This window comes from Phyllobates terribilis, unplaced genomic scaffold, assembly GCF_046119375.1.
Source record: "Phyllobates terribilis strain yellow unplaced genomic scaffold, ASM4611937v1 Scaffold_4385__1_contigs__length_61562, whole genome shotgun sequence".
NCBI lineage: Eukaryota > Metazoa > Chordata > Amphibia > Anura > Dendrobatidae > Phyllobates > Phyllobates terribilis.
The window spans coordinates 14,246-34,599 of NW_027367137.1; the positions used below are offsets into that span (position 1 = coordinate 14,246).

A 20,354-nucleotide genomic window follows, 5' to 3' on the forward strand; every position below is an offset into this window, starting at 1 on the left:
CAAGATCACCCAAATCAAACCAATCATCTTATGAAATACATTGTTGCTGTTGACAGTAGTGATCTTGCTACAAACAAGTTAATTGTAAATCCCACTTTTTCCGTTCTATAGACTGATCATTTGATTCTACTTAGCTAAGCAAAATTGCTTTATATAAAATCATCCAAAATACTATCCTTTCATACCGAGAGGAATGCATGGTTCAGTAATTTTCAAGTGCAAGTAGTAGAACTAAAGCTAGCAATTTTCTCTGCTTTACATGTAGTCTTGTAGTGGCCCGTTAGGTTGCAGCGACTACAACGAACTGTATGTTTGTCAGAGTTATCTTCCGAACAGACCCTCTTCTTCTCCGGGCGACCCGGTGGTCTACGGATCTTGGGTGGTCTCACCACCCCAAAAGCCTCAACTGGCTTTCTCAATCAATTCCATCAGGGATTCGGATTATATCTTGTGAATACGCGTTAACGTAGCACGCGACAGTCAAACGTAGATCAGTAAAACCATAACATCCTTTTTGCAAGAAAGAAGTGCAGCAACCCCATGGGGAGCATGGAACTCCGTGTACTTGCCAATCCCGGCAAGAACAGCTGCGGCCCCGACATTGACAATATGAGATCCGTCAGAAGATAAAACCTCGAATTCAACTTCATCTGACCTGAGGACATGATATGTGGATGCACGGCACAGAGCTTCCTCAATCCGCTTTTGAGCAGAGGGAACGAGGATGGGAAGAACATGAAGCTATCTTGGAACGCCGTTCTTGAAATAAGGCTATCAGCATGTAGTGAATCCTCTCGATGACCTGGATAATCGGCAGCTCTCGGGCTTCAATAATCCATTCTTGAACTCATCGACATTGGACGAGAAATGACCGTACCTTACATAGTTATATGAGGGTTAATTTAAAATTTAAAATGAAGAAATATATTATTTCTAGGGGGCTTATCAGGTGCGGACTATGGTAGTACACCAGTAGAGCACTGAGGAGTGCACCAGTAGTGTACCGAGGAGTGCACTCGCAAAATGCACCATTGAGTAGTGCACTACTGAGGAGTGCACTTGGTTGTGTGTTGGACAGTGCACCAGTAATGTGCTGAGTAGTGCATTGGTTATGATGAGTCCGCACAGTTCGCACGGAGGTATAATCCGCACCGAAAACATTTTCATTGTTTCTAAGTATTATATCCTCCAGTCACTAATCTAAAAAAAGTTAAAGTTTTACATTACAGTTTGACTTCAGTCTAAAGTTTCGCAATATGATTAAAAATCATTCATCTTTTGTGTGTATAATTCAATTCTCTTCTTTGTATGCACCTAGCTAAATAGCATTGGAAAATAAATTTAGGTAAAAAAATCAATTACATAAGCAATTAAGTCCAATACTTCAATTAAAATTGGCAATCGGGACCAGGATCGTAACGATCCTACATATCCAATCATGTACGATCCTGATCGTTTCGTAAATTTTGGATCGTAGGATTGTACGATCCGGATCGTGATCCTAAAAAAATGTACCTTATGCCCTGAAAATACACCAATGCCCAGCTTGAAGGTGGGTATTGTTCTAGCCACTTTGAAAGCTTCCAAAGAGATCTCTTCAATTTCAGCCATCATCCCCTTGAACGCGACTAACGTTTTGGCTTTTGCTGCTTTCCACAATAGAGGAGTGAGTCTCGAGTTCTTCATTTCCTTCCCCAACCTATCACTCAAGTGACCAACGCAAATTCCAGAGTATGAATTGCAGAACTTCATCTTCACCGCATCCGATATGCTCTTGCTGCCATCTAATAAGAATAAAACCTGTGGCATGACAGCTGTGTTTTTCTCCAAAGTTTCATATATACAAGTTAAGAACCATATCCAAGTCTCATCGTTCTCCATATCAACAATACCAAACGCAAGTGGGAACATCCCACCGTCAGCATCAAATGAAGTTGCTGCAAGTAACTTACCTAGGTATTTGCTCTTTAGCTGTATTCCACCAAGCCCAATTATAGGCAGGCAACCATTTAGGAAACCGTGTATTGACGCGTAAAACGATATGAAGAGATTCTGAAATCTGTTATCTACATCGGACGTAATTACCTCAGCAACAGTTCCAGGGTTTGTTCTTTTTATCTCATCACAATATGCAGGTAGAACAGAGTAACCTTCTTCGGATGACCCATATAAGGAAGCAAGGCCTCTTTCTTTTGCACGCCATGCCTGTTTGTACGGTATAGTAATCCCATATTTCTTTTGAATGTCATTTCAAGATGTCTTTTGGACTGTAATTTATGTCATCTCGGAGACGCTCCTCGATTAAACCAACGATCCAATCAATAGAAGCTTGATTATGGCCATTATGTGCAGTCTGTCCACATGTATGCTGAGGTTCCAGACTCTTTATGGTGAAGGTGAGAGCATCAGGAAGCTTCACAGCACGGATTCGCCATGGACAGCCTTCTGCAGCACATATTGCAATATAACGAATGAGATCACTCTTATGGTACGAAGTTCAAAATGCTGTTCGACTGCAGCTCCCTTAATTGCCTTCCGAAATGCCTTGACATCAGGAAACTCCTGGCCCACAAAAAAGCTGTTATCTTTCTTCGGTTCCATAGCTTGGAGAAATCCAATTTATCACCTCTTTGCGAATTTCTAGGCAAATGAGAGGAGAAGGAGAGTTTAACCACGAGCAAGAGTGACCTGGACATTCTGATAAAGCCTGCCCATAAGACACTAAATGAAGCAGGATGAACAAATCAGCTGAACAATTTTACCTTAGCTATTCAGTAATTTATCAATGATAAGTAAGCAATCCGTATGAAGAAGAAAGGATTAATGACACAAGCCACATGTTTATAGTACAAAAAATCACCAGTTACAGAAATGTCTTTCACAATCATGCAGTTGTGCAAATTTTGAAGTGAATCATGTTCCATAGATAAAAGTTAGGCTTTCCATTGTTAGTCTAGAACTTTCAGTATCATACAAATTAGAAGATACAGCTCCAAACAGAATCTATTCATTCTAGTGAATCTTTAGTAGGAAATAAGACTATAATTCAGTATAATCAATGTCATTCTCGAACTCTCCACTTTTCCACGTCTCAGAAACCATTTTCACTTATGTACCCCACCGGAAGGACTAGGAGAGGATGCCCACCGCAAGCAGTTCTGTATTGGTAATAAGCACACAAGCTAGAAGTAAAACAAGCACCAGATTCAAGCAAAAAGGATCTTAAGAGTTATAGACAAAGGCCAGCAGCTACTGAAAATGCGTATATAACTTAACTCTAGATCTATGAAAATGCACCACTTGGAAGCAAAATCCATATGATTAACCATCGATGTAACAATCAATAACTTGCAGAAATAGAAAATCAACCGGATAGCAGTTCAGGTAAATACAAACCCTAACAAAACCCAGTATAATCTCAACTTGCACAACTTTAGAGACTGAAGCACCATAATACCGTGACCCACACGTGATAAACATGAACGATTAAGCAATAAGATCAATTTACAGGGTGCAGCACGATAAGAAAATATGACTCTCCTCACCAAGAGCCAGGGTTTAAGGGTGAGGAGAAGATAATGGAGATTAGAAAGACCGATTACCCGGAAAACCAGTAGCAGGTGAGACATAAATCGAGGTTGCGTTCGGGAGAGGGAGGAGAGTGAATGGAGCATTCTGAGCAGATCGGAGAACGTGAGGGCAAGAATTTGGCGGGCAAAAGAAAGGAAAGGCGGAGATGGCGTCGCTGCTGGTAAACTGAGAGACAAGACACGTGTGAAAGAGAAGGTCGAAATTCAATCAATCCCGAATCGGATGATTCGAAGCTGAAGTGCTAACAATATAATTTCAATATATTTTCTCATTTATTAAAAGAACATACTCCGTCCGTGATATTTTATACCTATTTTTTTATTTGTTCAATTTCTATTTATATCAAATACAATCTTATAATAATACTTTTCTGCATTACAGTTATACCATTATCAAACAAATCAATTATACTTTATTTCGCTCATCATCTTTAACTTATATCATTTTCTTCCTCATAATACATTTTCTTTCGCTTATGTTCAATCACCTTCTTTAACAATAAATTACACAAATTTCATTCAATAATAAATTACACAATTTTATTTTCTCTCATTTTTGTCCAATCACCTTACACTACCCTTAATTCCCGTGCTCGGTTGTCTTTTTCGACAAACAAATCGGGACGGGAGGGAGTAATATGTTTCTATTCAAAAATTGTATAAGTACTAGTTTAAATCACGCATCATATATGTTATTTATTCATTTTTTTTACAGTAAGGTTTTAGTGATAAACTAATTGTTTATGAGAAATGAGAATACATCATAGTCGTTGGATATTTCAATAACTAGGAAGGATCATGGGGTCAATGGCCAACAGACAACTATTAAATGTCAACGATCAATAGTCAACTCCGGTCACACCAAAATTTTCGCCAAATTTTTTTTCTGAGCAAGTTTTTTATTCGATGAATATGCAATATTTTTTATGTAAATGGGTAACAAAATGTAGGTAATTGTGCAACACAATCTAAATGTGCATTACAATGTGAGTAATTTTTTGGTTTTTTCAAGATTTTCTTAATACCGTACATGAAAATTTTAATATATGTGTAAGCTTTTTTAGGTGATCGTCCGTCAATTTTATATATATGTGCAATGTTTTCTTAGTAAATGTGTAAGGCTTTTGTAAATATGGTTGTTGTAGATATACATCTAAATATTGTTATTGTACAAAGTTTTTTTAGTAAATGTGCAAGTTTTCTTAATGAATGTGCATGAAAATGTGAATAGATAAGTCTTTTCTAGTGAATGTGCATATATTTTCTATAAACTGAATGGGCACTAAATTATTATTATTGCCAAGTTTCTTCAATACAATGTGTAAGATTTTCTTAATAAATAAGCTTTTGTAAATGTGATTATTGTAAATGTGCATCAAAATACTGTTATTGTGCAATGTTCAAGGCTTTCTAGTTGAATGTGCATTAGTTTTTATATATGTGCAATGTTTTCTTAATAATGTCCAAGCCTTGTAAAAGAGGTTATTTTGGATATGTATTATGTATCAGTTTTTTATACATATCCAAGGACATGAGGTGACGGTAGTACTAATCTGGACCATTAGATTGAAGAGAATGGATGGCCTGGATTTGATTGGAAAAAATAGATTGATTAAATGAAAATTAATTAAAAAATAAATGAGACAATCTACGGAAGGAAAAAAAAAAGATAAAGGTATAAAAAAATGTTTTCGTTGGTTACGATTTTATCTTCTTCAAAAAAGATCTCCTGAGAAATCATTTAAAAAAAAAATTTGGTTCATCGTTTAAGAGTTTATTCGTTCCACGATTACGGTTTTTTCAAGATCCATAAAGATGCGTTTTTTCAGTTTGTGTACAGTTTTTAGAATTTGTTGTATATTTTTGGCGAATTTGATTAATGATTTTCGAGATTTGAGTACTGATTTTCGGTTGTGTTTTTCCAGAAATCAACTGTAAGACGCTTTCTTTCATGTTGAATTTGAGAAATGATTTTCGTGATTTAAGTTCTGATTTTGAGTAATGATTTTTGTGATTTTGAGTTACGATTTTCGCGATTTCTCTGTTACGAATAACCAAATTTCAATGTTTGAGAATTCAGTTTTTCGCGATTTTGAGTAATGATTTTCGAGATTTCCAGTTACGGGTTTCGCGGTTTCAGTGTTACGAATAACCCAATTTTCATGTTGCGAATTCCGTTTTTCACGAATTTGAGTAATGTTTTTTGTGATTTTAGTACTGATTTTCAGATGTGATTTGAGTACATATTACTAGGTTTGCAAATTTTGTTTTTCATGTTCTTTAAGTTACTGTTTTGTTAAATCAGAAAATAATTATTTTTAAAATCAGAATTTAAAAAAATCAGAAAATTATTGTTTTTAAAATCAGAAAATAATCATTTTTAATTTACTTATTTAAAATAAAAAATCTTGTAAATACCTAAAAATGTGGGGATTCTAGTAGATGTTTTTTAATTTACTTTATTTTTTTACAACAGAAAATAATTGATTCAATCTTTACCGTATAATTTTCTCTAATCCAACGCTCTAGAATAGTACTATTGTTTTACCAAAAGAGGTGGTTTTACTAGAACCTAAATCTCCAAGACATTTTAAATAAAATTTACAAGGTGTTTGATAGACACAATCCCGTATGGCGGCAAGAGTGGATATTAGGTGATTTTAGGTGCTTTTCGGAAGCATTTAGTCGTTAAATGAAGCACATGAGGCATCAGGACAAAAGACAACGAAGTGAAGATGAAGACGCAAGAGATCAAAGAAGAAGACTACAGAGCCTAACCCGCAGTTGCGCCATTCAGCGCGGGTACCATTCAACAAAGATCGAACCGCGGTCGCGCCTGCGGTGTAACTCCCAAATCCGGAAGTCTTTGTAACCGTTTTCTCTTTTATGGGCTTTGAAGTAGTTCCGATTTTTCCTTTTTGAGAGGAGAATAAGAACAGTTTTTTCTAGGGTTTTGACCAGACTCTCTCACATTCTCTCGCATTCTCAATTCCATTTTCTCTCTAGAAATTCTAAGACTTTTTCTCTTGCAAAGATGATGAGGAACTAATCCTCTTGTTCACTCTTCGGATTGAGGCTTTCAGATTTAGCTAGATTGTAAGATTCCAAACCCTTGCATTTTATTCAATGTAAAGTTGTTTTGATAATTCTTGTGCTTAAGCTTTGATTGATTTGTGTTGATTTTTCTGGAGTAGCTAACTAGATCTATTGATATTTATCATATTGCTAGAGCTAGATAATTCGATTTGATAAGTCTTGTTTTGTGGAAGCAATCATAATTTGCATAAACTATTGGTGAGTGCGTCTTGTGTAGATTTATCAAATTCATGTCGAGTATTCAACGATTTGTCTATGATATTGCATGAACCTATCTATTCTTGATCTTAATGCTATTTGTTATTGAATATTGGGACTTCCTTGGTTATAGCGACAATAAAGGTTTCTATGACTATTTGGACTAGTTGCTTTCTTAGAGCAAGGATTACGATAATTAATTGAATGTACGAACGTAAGGTGTTAGGAATCTAGGATATATTGCCTATTTGTTATGCTGAGATCTGATGAGTGAATGCTTTAATTCGTTACCTATTTCTCGTGGTTGCATATTTTTGTTACTTGTAACCCCCCCCCCCCCCTATTTGTTAATCACACATACGCTTTAAACGAATAATTGTCTCACTTGGGTTCGACCCTTACTTACAACTATATTCTATAGGGGTAGTTTGGTAATTCTTTGATAAGGCATACGACTTTGTCCTTCGTTAGTGTTACAAGTAATTGTACAAGATCGTCTGAGTAAATTTGCACAATATTCAATAAACGTGCATTAGAATGTGATTAGATTTAGTTGATTTTTTTCCAAAAATTTCTTATTAATGTGCATGAAAGCTGTAGTGCATGTGTAAGCCTTTTTAGTTGTGCGTTAGTTTCATATATGTAGGAATTGAGGGTGTGATAATCTTGGACAACTTGCATGAATCGTGTAAGATCACTTTCCGAACAAAGTATTTCGACCTTATAAAATGTCCGGGTTACACGAAATCTTTGTTGGGATAATTCGAGAAGGTACAATCTGTTTCAAGCACAAGAAGACAGATCTTGAACATAGAGAGGATGTATAAGTTTCGTAACATTGTAAGTGAAACCGAAGAACTCTATTTATAGAGATAGCAAACCGAAGCATTTATGGCGGTTACAGAGGTTACATTCGGTTAATCAATCGAATCTGTAATATGCCTTTTTCGGGAAAATAAGTTAATTCCGTTAATATGGAATATGCCTTTCCCGAAAAGTTTTCGGGGCGCTGCCTCGTACCCCGCCCGCTCACCTGGGAGCGGGACCCCAGCTAGGGGCTCCGCCCCTTCAACCCCCCTTGACCCCTGCTTCGTATTCGCGATCGATAACTCATTAGCCCAACAAGCGTGCACTCCGCACTCTCCTAACTTGTTTCCGAGCCTAACGTGAAAATCGCACCGGCCTCTAGTAAATCACATTACTACTAAAATCACCAACAATATATATATGCGAGGTGTTCTTATTAAATATGTAAGGTTTGTAAATGTGGTTGTTGTAGATGTGTATCAAAATATTCTCATTATACAAGATTTTCTTAGTAAATGTGCAAGAATTTTAACTATAAAAATGAATATCATTAAAATATCATTATTATATGAGATTCTCTTACAAAATATGCAATGTTTCTTAATATATGCAAGCCTTGTGATTGATAGGCACTATTTAGTAGTATAGTGCATATGGTGGTTTTTAGCATTATTTAGAGAGGATTCGAGGACTGTTTGTGCACTTTCGGATGGTTCGGAGCTTGCGGAAGTTTAGCCGCATTTAGGAGGAATTACAGCAAAGAGGAAAAAGAGTTGTAGCTGAGAGATGGCACGACCGCGCAGGAAAAGGCGCGACCGCGCCGAGCGACAAAGTTTGATGCGCGACCATGCCGGAAAGTGCGCGGCCGCGTACCTGTTCGAGAGAGAATTTTGGAATCATAAGAGAGGCACGACCGCGCCACACTTTGCGCGATTGCGCCCGTGCTGGGCCGAAAAGAGTGTTGGGCCTTGCGATTAGTAACTATTCAGGCTTAATTCTTGCTTAGAGGATTACGGACCGGGCTTTGTTATTTATAATAATTAGTTTTGAATTTCAACTTTGTTTAAGTACGGTTTTGGAATAGCCTCCATTTCGATCTTAGAACAATTTCACATTTTTCTACGTATCAAGGGATTATGCACCACAAGTCTCTTTTCACTTTGTTCGATTGTTGAAACCTCCGGATTAGATTGGCTGTAAGACTTCTACCTTTGTTCTATTTTCATGATTTGAGTTGTTTCATTTCTCTTGTTCTTAATTGTTTATTAAATTGAATTTATATGTCTGGATTGACCTCTTAGGTAGATTAGGTTTATTAATACTTTTAGGTCTGACTTGTCCAAGTTGGAGAGTTTTATTATTAGGTAGCAAAACAATTGCATGATCTAGTTGAGCATGTAATTGTAGAGAGAGTTGATTGCATGTTAAATATCGACCTTGAGTCAATGGTATTGCATGCACCTATCTATTCCTGAATGAATTGCTGCTTGGTTATTAAATCTTGATAGTTTCAGGGTTGTAGCTTAATAAGGACTATTAGGACTAGTTGGACAAATAGCTACTTCGGAACAGGGATTAGGACAACCTTATGAATTGTTGAACTTAGGATTAATAGTTGTCAATGATCAACCTATCAATCTGTTGTCTGGATGTTTATTGAACGAAGTGTATTTTTCTCATATTATTCATTTGAATTCGTTAGTTAGATTATTACATACAAATCCCCCTTTGATCACTACTAGGAAACACGATATTAGCGACGGATTATTCCGTCGCTAATATCTCGACATCCGTCGCTAATTGAGTTTTGCAACGGAATACCGTCGCTACGTATCCATCGCTACCTATGTAGTCGCCAAACAAGGTTTGCGACGGAATAGAGAACCGTCGCTATTTTTACGACGGTTTTTGCGACGGAATTCCGTATCCAAATATGGAACTAGGAGACCGATTTTTTGCGACGCCATGGCGACGGATTTCCGTCGCTAATCTTGACCCCCTGGAGACCGAATTTTGCGACCGCTTTGGCAACGGAAATCCGTCGCTAACTCTGACCCCCTGGAGACCGATATGCGCGACAGTTTTGGCGACCGATTGCCGTCGCTAAAAATGACCCCTAACCTCAAAGTTTTGAGACGGATTTCCGACGCAAATCCGTGTCTAATGCCATTTATAATTTTAGATTTTTTCACTTCATTAGATTCAATATTTGCACAATTTATAATTTTTTATTGAACTTCGAAATATTATAAAATCAATCATAAACAAGCATAGAAATCATATATTGAATCGAAATTGATTACAAACGTCGTTCGTTGAAAAAAAAAACAAAGATACAAATTATTAAAAACTTAAGATTCAGGGCCATTGTTGTCGTCGCCGTCATCATCGTCCTCTTCTTCTTCTTCTTCTTCTTCTTCTTCTTCTTCTTCTTCTTGTTGCGGACGATATTCTGGTGGAAGGGTCGCATTTATCATTGTCACGTTACCTCGTATGAACTCGGACATTTGCGCATGTATGTCTCGATGCAAACGTGACTGCATTTCCGTATACATTTCCGTTTGCATTTGCTGCAACTGCGATTGCATCTCCGTTTGCATCTCCGATCGCAACTCCGTTCGCAACTGATGAATATCTTCTTGGTTCGTCCGAGAGGACGAACCGATGTGAGATGGCCTGGAATGACGCGCCCGACCGCGTCTTGTGTCGACGTATACCCCGGCCGCTGAACCAAGTCCGTACACCCGGTTCTTCTTGTTGACGCCTTCCACCTCTAGATAGACCTGCGTCGGGTCCACGTCAGCCATACTCGCATCCTGACCCTCTTGGGTCGGTGGCTGGGACGAGGAAGCAATCCTCTAGGCGAGCGCTTCCTACAATCACCGATGAAAACATGGTATATATAGTTAGATACTAATGAATAAGTTATAACGTAATACAGTATACGAAATACATACCGACAACTTCTTCGCCCTCGAGTCTATAAGGACAGGCTTGTCCTTGTCTTTCCTTGACGTGTGTGTGTGGCGGTACAGCTCGGGAGCCGTCGGTGCACGACCAAGCTCCTTGGACTTATCAAAAACAAGACGAATTATTAGTATGTCATAAAATTAATAAGTTTCATTATACGAATCGAAAAGATAAAGTTAAGAATCAAACCAAGATGTCGTAATGCCCAATGAAGGATCGAGATCCTTCCGTGTAGCGCACTGCACCTGTGCCCTGACCCTCAGGCTCGCTCATGCGATTGGCATGAGCAGTGCGGGACCTCGCCTTCTCTTCTTCTGTGTCCCAATGGCCCTTCCACTTGGCCCAAACGTCAACACTCACCGCGTGATGCGGTTTTCCAGCCGTCTTCACCTTGTGAAGGACGTCTTTGTACCTATAAAACAAAATTATTCAAAAAATTACAAAGTAAATTAATGAATTATTTTAAACGATAGTGATTTACAACTTACCGGTTCCCCGCATGTCTCAGAAAGACACGATACATGTAATCCTCGCTGTATTGGTCTTCCCAAGTATACTCTTTCTGAAAAGAGTAAAAGATATGCTTGTTGTTATAAGGTACTTGTACATTAACGTATTTGTGAAGTGAATAGATAAATAATTACCTTGAATTCTTGCCAATAGTAGTCTACTTGGCTGGCCGATAAAATCGCCATGCACTACCCTCGTGGAAGAAACATTTCCGGAAAATTTCCCGTATAGAACGGGAAACCGGTCCGGACGGCTGAATCAACGACCCGGACTCGTCGGGTCGGACAACTACCCTGTCACCGGCATCCACCGGTGCCGGTGCAACAGAAGAAGAGGGACCGGCCTCGGGGACTACTCCCAAGGACCGGCCACAGCCACGGCCACGACCTCGACCCCGACCCCGACTGGCACCTGTCTGCTCACTCGTCGATCCTTGTCCTCTCATGACTTCAATAATATGTATTAAAATGGAAAGACGCAAACATAATTAATAACTAAAGATATTATTATATGTCAACAGTACAAAACACTAATTAACAATCTATATACAACAAACAACCTATCTACTTCAGTCAAGTTCGTCTTCATCTTCTTCGTCGTCGGATGATGAAAATATAACATCTGGATCTTCGACGTGAGGAACGTGCAACGCATCTTCGTCAGCTTCTTCATTCTGATCAACCAAGTTTGTCGGAACTTCATTTGTTTCAACGATTAGGGGGTTTTCTTCGATGTCGTCTTGGAAGGCCGGTACCACTTTCTCTGGCATGTCAAGCTCCGACCTTGCCTTAACCTTGCTTACTGCCCACCAATTAACTTTATCCCATCTTTTGCTTGGATATGGCAAGTATTGAACTTGGTCGGCCTGGTGTGCCAAGGTGAACGGTTCATACTTATTGTATCTCCGTCTATGGTTGACTTCCACCAAGTTGTATCGAGTGTTAGTGTGTGTGCCACTATCCGTGGGGTCAAACCACTCGCATTTGAATATGACGGTCTTCTTCATAGGTAGAGCTGGATACTCTAACTCGATTATGTCAGTCAACATACCATAAAAATCATTTTCACCCTCGACATATTGTGTTCCCCTAACACAAACACCGCTATTCATCGTAAGCCTATCTTGCTCGTATTCTCGAGTTAGGAACTTGTAGCCGTTCACGCAATACCCTTTATATGTGTCCACCGTTCTACGCGGTCCCTTCGCAAGGCTCATGATGAAGGGATTGGTACAGACAGTTGGATCTCTGACCTGTAGTTCAAGTACACGGTTGTAAGTGAACCAACACTTTGCAAAATTCATTTTTTATGTTAGCAAAATTGGTTGCCATCTTGTTATCCTCCGGAAGCAGCTCTTGTATGAACTCGCACATGTCGTCCATTAACCTTATCGAACCCTGATGACGTCACTTTATATCCATCATTTTAGCAGATGCAGAAAACGGAGAGTGCTTGTTGTTACCAGGCCATATTTCTTGCTCCGCTGCGCGCATCATATCAAAAAATTTCTGTGATTCGGCATTCGGAGGCTCGTCTTGGAAGGCCGCTTCTGGACCAGCAGCATCATTTATCATCCTATGCCCAGATGAGAATCCGAACCCCTCGACATCGTTCTCTGATACGATATGTTGTTGTCCTCCGGGATTCAACACGGTCCCCTCGCCATGAAACACCCATATTTGATAATCTTTTACAAAGCCATTTCTCAAAATATGATATTCTACATCTTCCGTATTGCGATAGTTTTTATTTCTACATGCATACTTAGTACATGGACATTTTATTTTTCCTTCACTCATACATGTTGGATGATCTGTGGCGAACTGGATAAACTCTGACACTTTCTCGGGAAAGCCGGGAGTTAGCAACCCCCTCGTGAGTCGTTGATACATCCAACCACGATCTTGGTTCATCTCTGTAGTGCGTTTTATTAGATAACGATTCTATCTAGCTACCCGCATTTATTATCCTACTAATACAATCTCTAATTTTTTTTATTTTGTTACATTAATTCCGAGCATTAATCATATATATTAATATTTTAATATTTCTATATTATTTAAATAATATTTAATTAAATCCAACAATCATATATATTTCGAAATCCACAACACTATATATGTATTTTCTACAATATTTTAAATCTTTAATATTCTAAATCCATACAAAATTCCAAATGTTCATTTCGAAATCCACAACACTCAATATATAATTTCTATATAATTCCTACAATATTTTAAAAACCTATATATTCTATTTAAAATTCATAATAATTCATAATAATTCTAAAAAACCTATATAATTTATAATAATATAGTTTATAATAATCCTATTTAAACACTAAAAAATTCTATTTAAAATAATTCTAAAAAACCTATTTAATTCTATAAAATTCATAATAATTCTAAAAAACCTATATAATTCATAATAATTCTATTTAAACACTAAAAAATTCATAAAAATATCTAATCTTATTTAAATCTATTTAATTCATAAACTACTATCTAATCCTATTTAAATACTAAAAAATTATCAAAAAACCTATATAATTCTATAAAAAAATTAAAAACCTATATAATTCATAATAATTCTATTTAAACACTAAAACATTCATAAAAATATCTAATCTTATTTAAATCTATTTAATTCATAAACTACTATCTAATTCTATTCAAACACTAAAAAATTATTAAAAAATATATATAATTCTATAAAAAATTTAAAAAACCTATATAATTCATAATAATTCTATTTAAACACTAAAAAATTCATAAAAATATATAATCTTATTTAATCCTATTTAATTCATAAAATACTATCTAATCCTATTTATTTCTATTTAAACACTAAAAAATTATTAAAAATCTATTTAAATTCTATAAAATTTCTACAAAACCTATATAATTCATAATAATGTATTTTAAACATTAAAAAATTCATAAAAATATATAATCTTATTTAAACCTATTTAATTCATAAAATACTATCTAATCCTATTTAATTCATAAAAAATCTTAAATAATTGTAAACAAAGTCTATAAAATTCATAAAAATATCTATATAATTTCTAACAAATTTCTAACCTATTTATATATTAATTCTAATAAATAACGAAATTTAAATATATGAACATTATAAAAAAAATAGGAAATCAAAAAAAACCTTACCTGCGGCTGGGGGCTTACAAAAGGCGGAGGAACAGAGGCGGAGGAGGTGGCGGTTGTCGGCGGACAAGGCGGCGGTCGGCGGACGAAAGGGCAGAGGCGGACGCAGGGGAGGCGGACGGACGGGCGGCTGCTCGGGCGGTAGGGCGGTCGAGCGGTCGGAATTTGGAGAGACGGAGCGGGAGGCGGACGGGCGGCAGAAAGAGAGAGCGTAGGGTTATGGGCGAAAAATCACAGCGCGACCTCTGTATTTATAGAAGACGAGGATTTAGCGACGAAATTCCGTCGCTAAATCCGTTTCCAATATTTCGACGGTCGATTCAAATTTCCCCCAATATTTTGGCAGAAACTACATATTAGCGACGGATTTCCGTCACTAATATGTAATTTATGGCGCCAAGTTTGACCGCCTAAACCAGTAACGACGGATTTCCGTCGCTACTGGGTAGTATTTTACGCGGTTCCTATGCCGCCTAAAATACTACCTATTAGCGACGGATTTTCGTCGCTAATAGGTAGTATTTTAGCGGGTTCCTATGCCGCCTAAATACTACCTATTAGCGTCGGAAATCCGTCGCTAATAGGTAGTATACCGTCGCCAACTATCTGGGTTACAAATATTAGCGACGGCCCTTAAATCCGTCGCTATATCCGTCGCTGTTGTATAGAATTAGAGACGGATCGCGAATCCGTCGCTAATAGGGTGTTTTTTAGTAGTGAATTATCTTATAAGTTAGTCATATTAATTGCACAAGAACTGATTAACTGACTACTTGTGGGATTGACCATTTCTTGCCACTCTTCTAGTTAGAGTAGCTGGTAGGTAATTTACATTTGATTGAGTATAACAACATACGTTTTTTGGCTCATCGGAATGTGGTGGTAGATGTACATCAAATATGCATGAGTTTTCTATACATATGTAAAATATTATGAATAAAGGTGCAAGGTTTTATGAATGTGAAAGGTCATTGAGTAAATGTGTTGTTTTCTTAATAAATGACTAAATGTCCATATAAATGCTAATATATGTGGAATGCTTAAAATATTGTCCTTCGAAAGTAATATAAAATCTTTATCACTTTATTGCACCTACATATTCAAATCATTACACATTTTTAATCCAAAATATTGCATATTTAAAAATATAGTAGATTTTATCTCTAGAAAACTCATAAAATATATATATAATTTTTATAACTCATTCAAGTATAAAATGTTGCACATTCAAATAAAAAATATTACACATTTCGTATAAAAAAAACCTTGAAAAATTATATTTTTAACCCTAGAAAAACGAATACAACAAGAAGTCAAAATTGTTAAATCATAAACCTTAACTTTTTTCAAATCCTAGACATTCATTCTCATTGCTCATAGTAAAGTTTTTCACATAAAACATTGCTTTTTTTTATATTTAAATAAGATAATTTGCAAATATATTATAATTTTTAAGAAATAACTTATAAAACCATTCTTATTTCTAATTTAAAGGTATTGGAAATCATACAAACGGATGAGCAATCAGAGTACCTGCTCCCTTCTAATGACAGACACAAGCACAAACCCAAACACAAATTTAAATTTTTCTCTCAAAGTAAAAAAATAACTAGTAATAAATAATATTCAAGCAATGGTTGTACAGATTGAATGGAAGTGACAATAGTACAATATGTCCAGCTGAGAATTGCAATTAGACAGAAATCTGAAAACAAGTTTAACCCCATCTTACAACGGCAGAGCCCCAAGTAAGACCAGCGCCGAACCCTGAGGTTGCAATGACGTGTCCCGGTTGGACCTTTCCACTCCGTACAGCTTCATCCAACGCCAGCGGGATAGACGCTGCGCTCGTGTTCCCATAATTCGCTATATTCGATATGATGCGCTCAGGAGGCACTTCTAACCGCGTCCCCACCGCATCTATGATCCTCTGATTCGCCTGCACATGAATCAAATCAAACCACCTTAAAAATCCTTAAATTTCACATTAGCTGCTAATCCAGAAGATTTACTTACCTGGTGTAACAGTAGCCAATCAATGGTGGATCCAGTTAGGCCAGCCTTTTTAAGAGCCGCCTCAAGAGACTGCGGCACACACCGAACAGCAAAACGGAACACCTCTTTTCCGTTCATTTGGATTGTTGAAAAAGTTGGGTGTGGTGGAGGGAAACCCAAACCCGGGGAGAAGCTATCTACTGCACTATCTGATTCGTCGTATCTCATTGATGCATTTAAGTGTCTGCCAAAGGGAAAAAAATATATATAAAAAAATATGAGGAATACTTTTATATGTAGCGCGTGCGCGTCGAGATAAAAATGTTTCGTACCTTGACCCTTCACCATCACTATGCAAGTCGAAGGAAAATAAGCCATCCTCTTCAATGTCACAGGCCTGCAAATTAGAAGCTGTGAACATGACTATCCAGATAATGAATATAGAGTATTAATCTGTGAATATTGAGCAATAAGATTAAAAAGCAAAAAGTGATGAAAAGTGACGCAGTGACAATATTGTAAATTACCCTTCTTTCTTTCAACATCACTCTATGTTCATTATTTGGATAGTAATGTTCACAGCTTTGCATTTCACACCGTAATATGTGAACATAGAGCGATCACTATGGTTGAAAACCGCTGCATTAGGTTTGAAAACCGCTAAAATAATCTTAGTACAATAGTCTAGGTTCACAGATAAGTACTCTAGGTTCACATATAAGATAGTAAAGTTCACAGTTAAAATCTGTTAGCGTTTTACACCGTAAGGTATATTTTTACCAGAAACTGTCCCATGAAAATAAACGGTAAGAAAATAAAAAGGTAAAACTAATTCAGATATATTCTAAGATATATTGTTTCTGATTTGAAGGTTATACCAGAAAAGTTCTGGGCATTAAGTATCAGTGTGTTAACGCAAGACATTTTTTTTCTTCTAATTCTTAAATGATGGATCTAAGAAATTCTGGCAACTCTGGTAGTAAGAAACAGGAAGTTGTAGTAATTATAGCCTCATAATGACAGTTCTACTGTTACGAAGCTGGCAAGATCGATCTTACACCACATTCACAGCAACAATCAGTTTCATCAGAAATTATTGCGTATTAAGCATTGGAAACTGCCAGGAAAAACTTCGTATCCGCACAAACTAAAAGAGACTATGAGACAGAGTATGTAAGTGATCAAGCACAGATTCGGGTGCAAAATACATAGCGAGATGAAACTTTAGCGTGACCTCGTGTTTTTATCATAGAAACGAAGGAATAAAATAGATAGCACAGTCAATAGAAAAATTTAAAACCCAAACCTGCACTAATACAGCTCCAGCAGCATCTCCAAAGAGAATGCAAGTTCCCCTGTCAGTCCAATCAACATAGCGAGATAGAGCATCAGCTGCAATTACTAAAACGTTTTTGAACCCACCGCCTATGGATGGAAAAAAAAATGAATTGTCAGGAAGAACGAATGTTTAGTATGAGATATTATAATCTTAATCAGAGTCAAGAAGTTGAAGTCATTACCCCTTATATGACAGCCTGCTGAAACTAGACCCAGTACAAACCCACTACAAGCTGCTGTAATATCATATGACAACGGGTTACTGCGGCACCCTAGTGCTCTCTGAATCTGGTTCATTGATATAAAAAAGTAAAGAATATATAAAGAATTGCTTAAGAATATCAAATAAAAAAGAATTATAATAAGCAGATAATCAGTAGGTAGATTATATATACACTAACAATAGTACATTCACGAGAAAGCAATGAATTTTGAAATGTAAAAATAAATGAATATGTTACTTCATATAATTGATTCATCTAGATTCAACAATAAAATCCCATATTAAAAGCTTCATAAATGAATGATTTATGCCTATCATTATTCTTTCATTTCTTATGGTAATACCTGAGGTGCACTGCCAAATAGATCTTCTGGAGTTGAGGTGCACATTAAAATCATGTCAACATCATCAGGATCAACTTGCGCCATCTGAAGAGCATTTTTCGCAGCTTCCGTTGCCAAAGCTGTCAAGCTTTCTTTTTCTGTAATTTGAAGGCAAAGAGAAAACAAGACATGAAATCGTTTTCAATTCTGACAACATGTTAACCTGATCTAAAACAGGCTGAGTTACAAAGAAGACGCAGGAACAAAGAATAAAGGAGTGCTGGGCCACCCTAGACGCGCCTAGGGTCGCCTAGGGTCACTCAACCTTATTTCCTGCGGTAATCCTTGCATTATGGATTTATAGAAATATAAAGTCATATTATATAGAAAAATATCATATAGTCATAAACTATAGTTTCAAAAGTAAAACCAATAGAAAACATATGTCTTAAAGCATCAAAACATTTAAGAAGCATAAAAAAGTTGGTCAATTTAGAAAACAAAAAATCGAATAGGAGTAGTGCATAGTTTTATATGGAAAAAAATCAAAGATCTTACCAAAGAATAAGATAGAAACAAACATTCTATTACAAAGATAAGAAAGAATAAAGATGTCACCAAAGAAGAAAATCAAATATCATCATTTAAAACTAAGAATATATCGTATAATCTTTTGGCATTTTTTGTTAATTACGGAAGCTGGAAATAGTTCGCGTCTAGGCTCGCCTAGGAACAACTAGGCAATGCCCTGGCTCAGGCACGCCTTAGGCATCGCTTTTTTATTCACTGTGCATGAATAAGCCCGCAATCACATTACCAAAGTGCCCAGAACAGGATAGAAAGAGAAAAAAAATTTGAATTTCCTTCTTCATCTCCAGAACTTCGAAAGTGATTGGGGATAGAGAGGAGATTATAAGATTACTAAAATATACATTATTTGAGACAAAAAACATCATTAAAATCCACAAACTATTTTTAATTTTTATTAACAAACTATTAACTGAATTTCTAAGTACTAGACTACTAGGGCATCCCGTATAAATACCTACATTTAAATCAAATGAAACTCTAGAACTTTAAGTTGTTAAACACTACTAGCATCTAAAAATGACACATGGATGTGCCAGTAATAAGCATCAAAAGGCACAATCTTACCGAAAATCTCATGCTATAACCATAAATAGGAAAATGAATACCATCTTGCATGCCATGCCAAAATTCAAACAAAAAAAACATAAATAATCTGCTACTTTGTCAGCATTGTGTTCAAAAGATCTTGCACTGCTTTCTGTAAAATCCAGACATTGAAGGGAATTCTAGCAAGTTTTGCTTACCTGAAAGTACATGTCTACGGCGAATACCAGTTCTAACTGCTATCCACTCATCAGAAGTTTCAACCATCTTTGCAAGATCATCATTGGAAATTTGCAGCTTAGGTGCAGCTGACCCACAACCAACTAGCTTACAGCCTCTGTTAACAAACCTGCAAAACTCAACGCAAAAATACTCCCATTTTCAGCTGGATATGCATTGCACAGATTCCTATGCCTACCTACTATTGAATCACATGTGGAAATATACGTGCAAAGGACATAAGCACACCAGTAAACTCTTTCATATTTGCAGGTTAACAAAGTGTGAAATCATGCCATCCCAGTTATCCTGCAAGTACATTTAGAGATCTTCTCTGCTTTTACAGAAGTATGAGAAGATCGTCTTCTATAAGGATTCCTTCATATCTATACACATGCATTCATCCATCATTTCCATGCATTCTCCCTCATGGTACAGCTGCTGTACTTATTCTTTAATTTCCATTGGTTTGATCGCACAAAGAGGTAGTAATTCAGTGTTGTACTGTTTTCTTCTGTCCTGTTTTCTTAAGTAGCCTTTGGCGCTTCTTTTCTAGGTTTGACAGTGAAATTAATAATTATGTCTTCCAAGAATCTGGACTATCTTCCTAAGTTCCTTTCATTTCTACATTTCAACATTTGACAGTGAACAACTATGGTCATCTTCGCATGAAAAGAGACTTGTGTGTAGTTTGACGCTCGCTAACATGGAGAAAATGAGAATTTCTTAAACTTTATTACCAAACAGTCTGCAGGAACTCTATTCTCTCCTGAAAGCAACTACATTT

At 36.6% G+C, this 20,354-nt stretch overlaps 1 protein-coding gene across 1 annotated transcript; it reads right to left on the reverse strand.

Moving 5' to 3' along the window:
• Positions 1–16,052: 16,052 nt before the first annotated feature.
• Positions 16,053–19,967, reverse strand: LOC141249208 (uncharacterized). The gene is made up of 8 exons (XM_073669559.1): positions 19,912–19,967; positions 19,549–19,697; positions 18,236–18,372; positions 17,851–17,956; positions 17,637–17,755; positions 16,663–16,727; positions 16,352–16,574; positions 16,053–16,274 (listed from the first exon to the last, which is right to left on the reverse strand). Exons 1-8 carry the CDS (start codon positions 19,965–19,967, stop codon positions 16,053–16,055), a joined length of 1,077 nt encoding a protein of 358 aa, XP_073525660.1.
• Between the last annotated feature and the right edge of the window lie 387 nt (positions 19,968–20,354).

Excerpts from the sequence above, each read along its gene's own strand:
- LOC141249208 (XM_073669559.1), bottom strand. The coding sequence starts at position 19,967 with ATGCATGTGTATAGATATGAAGGAATCCTTATAGAAGACGATCTTCTC. Across the intron at positions 19,698-19,911 it reads GACGATCTTCTCATACTTCT|GTTTGTTAACAGAGGCTGTA; the intron begins GTAAAAGCAGAG and ends TGAGTTTTGCAG. Across the intron at positions 16,275-16,351 it reads ATTGGCTACTGTTACACCAG|GCGAATCAGAGGATCATAGA; the intron begins GTAAGTAAATCT and ends ATTCATGTGCAG.